Here is a 7517-nt window from a genome sequence, read left to right as displayed (position 1 = left end):
CTTGTGGAATTCAACCTGGATAGTGGCGCACAATAAACACTATAAAAGCCAATTTATGCTTGACACAAATGTGGACGGAGGCTTCGTATAGCGGGTGTGACGCAATTGGCATGCAGTGGCCAAATCAAGCTCTGTACAGCATTGCTGTGCCCTCTCAAATGTTGTTACAATGTGTAGGGCTCCGTATAGTTCCGCATTGACATGATTGGTTGACGGTAGGTGGGGGCTGTACGTCCTGTACAAACGCAAACTCACTTCACAATAGTTCTGCTCCGCTAAGCGTAAGAAGTATGACAGCCCTCACGTCTGCATCGCAGTAAATGCTGTACGGCCACTTCAGACATCAGATTAACAATGTAGAGCCTTTTAGTGTGGATGACTTGACTAGTTAGTTTATCCATTTGAGTCGTTTTCCATGCATAAACATTATAGTTAGTATGACCTGGCGGCAATGATGCACAGAAGTGGACAGATGCAGTGGCTTATTGTGCTACCTGAACTAATAGGAACACAACAAACCTTTCGAATGGACGATTTCCCACTTCTCCGCAATCCTTGGTTTACTGTCACCTGACGTGTTCTCGATATCCCAAAATACTATGGGAAAGATTGTACAACACCATAGCTCCCTGCCAGCGCAGGCTCTTCGTACTGAACCGACATTTTGCCTCAAATCTGCCAGCTAATCAACGTTAGCAGCTGTTAAATCCACTGGTCAAATTCAACCCTGTTTAGCTAGCTAGCATGTTAGTGTTAGCGCTAACTAGCCTAGCTACCCAGGTAACTAGCTAGCACTGGTTTAGTTGACAACCAAGTCGTGACTTGAAAATAGACGATAGTGCTGTTGTTATATGGTGTATTCACTACGAAATAAATACCAGCATTTTAGTGCCGAAGTAAAAAAAAAATTATACTGTACTTCTGCTTCCAAACACCCCAAGTGTTAGCTTGTCAATTAGGGTCGACAGTAGTTATCACAGTAATAATGATGGTTAAACCCCGCCTATTTTCAAGTTTTAATGTCACATGTACAGGTACAGTGGAATGCCTTTCTTGTAAACTCAAAACCCAACAATGCAATTATCAATTACAATGTAAAACTAGAAGAAGAACAAAAACACGAGAAATAAGAAATATGAAGAACACAATAAGTAAGTAAGCATACTATATACACAGGGTCAGTTCCAATACCATATTTACAATGTGCAGGGATACTGGAGTGATGGAGATAGATGTGTATAGGGGTAAAGTGACTAGGAAACAGGATATAAAGCCCTATTCGGACGGGATTCGTTTTACTGGGGAGGTCGGGTAATGTAAATATGTGGACGAGCACAAAACACCAAATCTGTCATTAAGTCCTCTGATAATACTAGTCCCGTGCGAATCGACATCCCTGTGTTTTGAGAGAAATGTCTGAATTTGACAGGTGTTGCTCGCGGTTTGAGCAAGAAAACAATAACTGATTTGATCAATTGAACAAAGTGCTGCGCATAGCCTATATACACTGCTCAAAAAAATTAAGGGAACACTTAAACAACACAATGTAACTCCAAGTCAATCACACTTCTGTGAAATCAAACTGTCCACTTAGGAAGCAACACTGATTGACAATAAATGTAACATGCTGTTGTGCAAATGGAATAGACAACAGGTGGAAATTATAGGCAATTAGCAAGACACCCCCAATAAAGGACTGTTTTTGCAGGTGGTGACCACAGACCACTTATCAGTTCCTATGCTTCCTGGCTGATGTTTTGGTCACTTTTGAATGCTGGCGGTGCTTTCACTCTAGTGGTAGCATGAGACGTAGTCTACAACCCACACAAGTGGCTCAGGTAGTGCAGCTCATCCAGGATGGCACATCAATGCGAGCTGTGGCAAGAAGGTTTGCTGTGTCTGTCAGCGTAGTGTCCAGAGCATGGAGGCGCTACCAGGAGACAGGCCAGTACATCAGGAGACGTGGAGGAGGCCATAGGAGGGCAACAACCCAGCAGCAGGACTGCTACCTCCGCCTTTGTGCAAGGAGGAGCAGGAGGAGCACTGCCAGAGCCCTGCAAAATGACCTCCAGTAGGCCACAAATGTGCATGTGTCTGCTCAAATAGTCAGAAACAGACTCCATGAGGGTGGTATGAGGGCCCGACGTCCACAGGTGGGGGTTGTGCTTACAGCCCAACACCGTGCAGGATGTTTGGCATTTGCCAGAGAACACCAAGATTGGCAAATTCGCCACTGGCGCCCTGTGCTCTTCACAGATGAAAGCAGGTTCACACTGAGCACATGTGACAGACGTGACAGAGTCTGGAGACGCCGTGGAGAACATTCTGCTGCCTGCAACATCCTCCAGCATGACCGGTTTGGCGGTGGGTCAGTCATGGTGTGGGGTGGCATTTCTTTGGGGGGCCGCACAGCCCTCCATGTGCTCGCCAGAGGTAGCCTGACTGCCATTAGGTACCGAGATGAGATCCTCAGACCCCTTGTGAGACCATATGCTGGTGCGGTTGGCCCTGGGTTCCTCCTAATGCAAGACAATGCTAGACCTCATGTGGCTAGAGTGTGTCAGCAGTTCCTGCAAGAGGAAGGCATTGATGCTATGGACTGGCCCGCCCGTTCCCCAGACCTGAATCCAATTGAGCACATCTGGGACATCATGTCTCGCTCCATCCACCAACGCCACGTTGCACCACAGACTGTCCAGGAGTTGGCGGATGCTTTAGTCCAGGTCTGGGAGGAGATCCCTCAGGAGATCATCCGCCACCTCATCAGGAGCATGCCCAGGCGTTGTAAGGAGGTCATACAGGCACGTGGAGGCCACACACACTACTGAGCCTCATTTTGACTTGTTTTAAGGACATTACATCAAAGTTGGATCAGCCTGTAGTGTGGTTTTCCACTTTAATTTTGAGGGTGACTCCAAATCCAGACCTCCATGGGTTGATAAATGTGATTTCCATTGATAATTTTTGTGTGATTTTGTTGTCAGCACATTCAACTATGCAAAGAAAAAAGTATTTAATAAGATTATTTCATTCATTCAGATCTAGGATGTGTTATTTTAGTGTTCCCTTTATTTTTTTGAGCAGTGTATGAAGGGCCTACATGTATCAACTTTCACAGTGAATGTTTTTGTTTATACGCAACGTACGAATGAATTGAGCATTGCCAAATGCAGCATTAAAAAATATTGCGCCTATTTAATGCAACCCTTGCTGTTAATAGATCGCAAAGCAGCATACAACTGAGCTAAACGTTTGGAAATGACAAATTCACTTTCTCATTCATAGCCTAAAAACGCATATCAAGTGCAAGTGCGCTGTTTAACCCTAACCTTAATCACACTGCTAACCTTATGCCTAACATGACATTTTTCGATATAGCCCATTTTTGACATTGTGGCTGTGGTAACTAGTGACAACTAGCCGGTTTCGTCTAATTTCCGCCATAAACTGTATTTTCCCCGCCCCCTCAATCTCATTGGTTCTCCCGCCAAACACTGTTTCACTACATGGCCATGAGATGGCGCCAAATATATAGGGTTTGCCTAATGCCTTTACACAAGTAGCTCAGTTTCAGTTTCAATTATTGAATAACAAATAGTAAAGTAACCGACAGAGTATAGAAAGGTGCATCATTATCGTCGTATTAGAACTTCATCAATCATTGAGATTTTATCACACAATCCACAGTTCAGCTAATTATTTTGTTGTCGTTTGTCGTTATAGCAACCGTTCAAACTGTGGGAGAAATTGCTTTGTTGCAGTCACGCGCAAGGTGTTGTCTGATCAGCTGTTCCGTTGATAGCTAGCTAGTTTACTAACTTTAGTCATCATAACGCTACATATCTGTTGGCAATAATGGCCCATTACAGAGTAAGTATACGAAACTTTTCTTCAATGAACTTCCAACACGAGTGGTTTGAAGATGTTTATTTCATGTCCTATGTTTTCACTTGTTACTTTGTAACTAGCTAACGTTAGCAAACTGCATTGCATTCATCGATTACTTTGTATCTAGGGTAGCTCTCATTCATTGGAATCAGCAGTATGGTTGTGCTAGTTAAACAATTCGTTTTCCAACTTTATGGTCAACCAGGCATATGTGTTGTACTCTGCTTACCTGCCTTGGAAACTGTCAAAAGAAACTGAAGTAGAGCTATCTAGCTACAGCTTTAAATAGCCTATGTAAATATGTTTTGTTAGTCTTCTGATTCTTCTCGTCATCGTTTCTTTCACAGGCTTCAGAATCCAAGAGAGAACAATTTAGAAGGTATCTAGAAAAAGCTGGAGTTCTTGACAGTCTCACCAATGGTAGGCCTCTTTCATAAATTCAAGAACATTACTGGCAAAGTTAATTTAAAATGCATAAAGTCTAAAGTTTCTCATGCGGTATACTTTGATTTTGTACCTCATGTTCATCATTTTGATTCCAAATCCTAACCACTTGCATAGTCTATAGCAGGGGTGTCAAACATAGGCGAGGATGTCCAATCTGGCCCGCACGTGATTTGAGTTAGAAAAAAACTCAATACACTTTAACATTTTAGATTGACATTTTAGTCACTTAGCAGACAATCTTATCCAGATCGACTTACAGGAATCAAATGACAAAAAAAGGACAAAAACCAAATCGCAACTGTGTATAAATGATAATGCACCTACATTCATACAGTTTCTTGACTTTGTCCAGCTCCCTATAATCACAGAAATGAAAGCTAGACAGTCAGGGAGAATAGAAAATTCAAAAAACGATGGTAGAGATTACAATTTTTTTTCAGTGCGGCCCCCGGACCTTGTTGAAGAGCGAATGCGGCCCCCGGGGCAAAATCTGTTTGACACCCCTGGTCTATAACAAAAACTTTGACTCACATATCACCACTAATGTCTATAACATTTGTATTGCTGTTTGCAGTATTGGTGGCCCTGTACGAAGAGACAGAGAAACCTAATAATGCTTTGGAGTATCCTTTTGCCTTGGTTTGATAATATTCCGATATGATGACAACAACCATGACCACCATCTCAACTGATCCCATTGATGCAGATGGTGCTTGCTGATTCAGGTAGTCACTCATAGCATTGGGCAGAGAAAATACCTTGACTGAAATCTGATGACTACTGCCCCCCCTGGTGCAAAACGATCAAGGGTAGACTTTGTGTACATTACAACAGCCGCACCTAAAATTGTCGTTGTGCATGTGATGTCTTTTAAAGGCTCTTTTTCTTATTGGTCTATTAACTAATTTACCGCCTGGTGATGTCACCAGGCAGGCCAAAACCATCCCACCAAAACAGGCTGACATTCCAGGCAGCCTTTTCAAACAGCTCTTACACTAAAAGGCCATTATCATAATGTTCACAATTTCACAGTATTATGCCAATCTCATAGTGTGGAAATATATATATATATATATAAAGCACAGGACAATCACATTTTTGACTGCACTGGGTCTTTAAAGAGAGTTTAGGGTGTGCCGTGGCTGGCCGAGTGGTAGTGCTGCCGCCCCTGGGACAAATATTGCCTCTGGATGCATGGGTTCAAACCCTGATTGCGCCACTTTCCATTCTATGCACCAGCAGCTCTCCTCTATCGCCCCATCTCAATCACTTCTTGTTCACCGTAGCTATCGACAACAACAGAAATAGTTTACACTAGCCTTCACCTAAACCCCAGCTTTCTAAAGCATCACCTTGGTGTGGCTGGTGCTGAGCCAGCAGATGCGGAGGCCCTTCGTCTGGAGCTGACTGAGCTACAGCAGAAGTGGGATCTGCTCATGAAGGAAAACAAAGACCTCAGAAACAGGGTCAGAGAATTGATTATTTTTTTCCAAAATTCAAGGAGTGGTTTCCCGGACCCAGATTAAGTTTAAATTCTCCATTGATCTCGTTTTTAGTCCAGAACTAGGCTTAATCTGTATCTGGGGAAACATTTTACATTTTTACATTTTAGTCATTTAGCAGACGCTCTTATCCAGAGCGACTTACAGTTAGTGAGTGCATACATTTTTCATACTGGCCCCCGTGGGAAACGAACCCACAACCCTGGCGTTGCAAGCGCCGTGCTCTACCAACTGAGCTACACGGAAACCACCCCCAAATACCCCAAAATATCTAATCTCAGTACGTTGCAAATACCCAACTTTTCTCTACCTTGTTTTACAGCTTCTGCAGTATGAACCAGCACCCGAGGATGGAGCAGCGGAGTAACGGAGTTGGTTGAATTGTTATTTTTGTCCACTGTTTTGAGGAAAAAGGCACTTATAAAGCTATTATTTCTTAGTAGTAGTATATAACACTATACCCAAGGATGGAAGAACTGTGAATTGCAAAAGCAATGTATTTTTGTTAAGTAATATTTTCTGTGTACAGACACTTGTTCAATCTAAAGCGTAAACTATTTCTCTCCAATTTCAAGTCAATAAATACTCATTTCAGCAAATATTCCTCATGCAAAGTTATTGTGTTGATGTCTCTCTAGATGGAATTCCAAACTGATCCTTGCCTATTTATTTAAATGGGGTCACCGTGACACACAGGGTCACCGTGACAACAGGCCTGCCACTTCTGGCCTAGTATGGGGTTTGCATTCAAAGCCAATGTTCTTGCCTGTTGCTGTTAGGATTTATAGTTTTATGTCTTGGCAAATTAGTTGTGTTAAAAGATCATCTCAGTAGTAATTAAATCATATTTGTACTTTATTTTATAAAGTAAATGTATTATACAATTGTGAATATACAAATCAATGTATGACGTAGTACAATTTCATATAAGGAATAGGCCTATACAAAATCAGTCCCATTTCCTCCCCATCAATATGTATAATTTACATTGTCAAATGATTAGTGGGCTTTGGGCCACAATAATATCAATGCTTTTTCAGGATGGAGGACATCTGCAGTACCGCGACCTGAAAGAAAACAGAACAAGTTGTAAATATTATGTAACTGGTTTAGCCAAAGTCTACATTGAAGTAGTAGTTCAATTATAGTTGAACTGAAATAAGCTGTTGCTTTGTTATTATAGTGGATAGTTTAAATAAAGTTGGCCAGTAGCCTATATCATGAGTAAAGAAACTGTGAATTGGACTGATACTAAAATAGATCGTTGTTATGTCACTGGCAAAATGTCCTCTGATTAGATTGGTAGCTAGTGAGCTCCAGCCACCAATGTAACTTGTAAAGTCAAACTCACTTGGTTATTGTGCTTTTTAAAAGTACAATACCTTAAATACAATATTGAGGAAATCATGCTTTGAAACTTTTTCATACTTAACTTATTTTATCCAATGAATATCATTGATTGAGTTTTGAGTTACATAATTGCGAATTACGGCCTAAAGGATATAGCTTTTCTGATTCTGCTTTCCATTGCTCTTGGTTCATTGTTGTAAGCCTTGCATTTATATGCACGCAATGCAATGAAAGTGCTTCGAACTAAAACAGACCTGTCAACAATGTCTGTTGTCTTTTACCTAGATTTACTAAGTATTTTACAATGCGAAATTCTGCTTTGCTTTTTGT

The 7517-nt window shown here is 41.6% G+C and overlaps 1 protein-coding gene across 1 annotated transcript; it reads left to right on the top strand.

The window, feature by feature from the left end:
• The first annotated feature begins 3553 nt into the window (after positions 1 to 3553).
• On the top strand, positions 3554 to 6433 carry mycbp (MYC binding protein). The gene is made up of 5 exons (XM_084152870.1): positions 3554 to 3870; positions 4236 to 4308; positions 4910 to 4958; positions 5672 to 5801; positions 6160 to 6433. Exons 1-5 carry the CDS (start codon positions 3856 to 3858, stop codon positions 6202 to 6204), a joined length of 312 nt encoding a protein of 103 aa, XP_084008996.1. The 5' UTR covers positions 3554 to 3855; the 3' UTR covers positions 6205 to 6433.
• Positions 6434 to 7517: the final 1084 nt, after the last annotated feature.

The sequence above is a fragment of the Coregonus lavaretus genome (genome assembly GCF_964263955.1).
Source record: "Coregonus lavaretus genome assembly, chromosome: 3".
Classification (NCBI taxonomy): domain Eukaryota; kingdom Metazoa; phylum Chordata; class Actinopteri; order Salmoniformes; family Salmonidae; genus Coregonus; species Coregonus lavaretus.
Note: the sequence above shows the minus strand (reverse complement) of the source record. Positions and strands in the feature narration are given on the sequence as shown.

What these genes read in the sequence shown, in the direction of transcription:
- mycbp (XM_084152870.1), top strand. An exon ending in TCTTGACAGTCTCACCAATG is followed by an intron (nt 4,309 to 4,909) that starts GTAGGCCTCTTT and finishes TGCTGTTTGCAG; the next exon opens with TATTGGTGGCCCTGTACGAA. An exon ending in ACAAAGACCTCAGAAACAGG is followed by an intron (nt 5,802 to 6,159) that starts GTCAGAGAATTG and finishes CTTGTTTTACAG; the next exon opens with CTTCTGCAGTATGAACCAGC.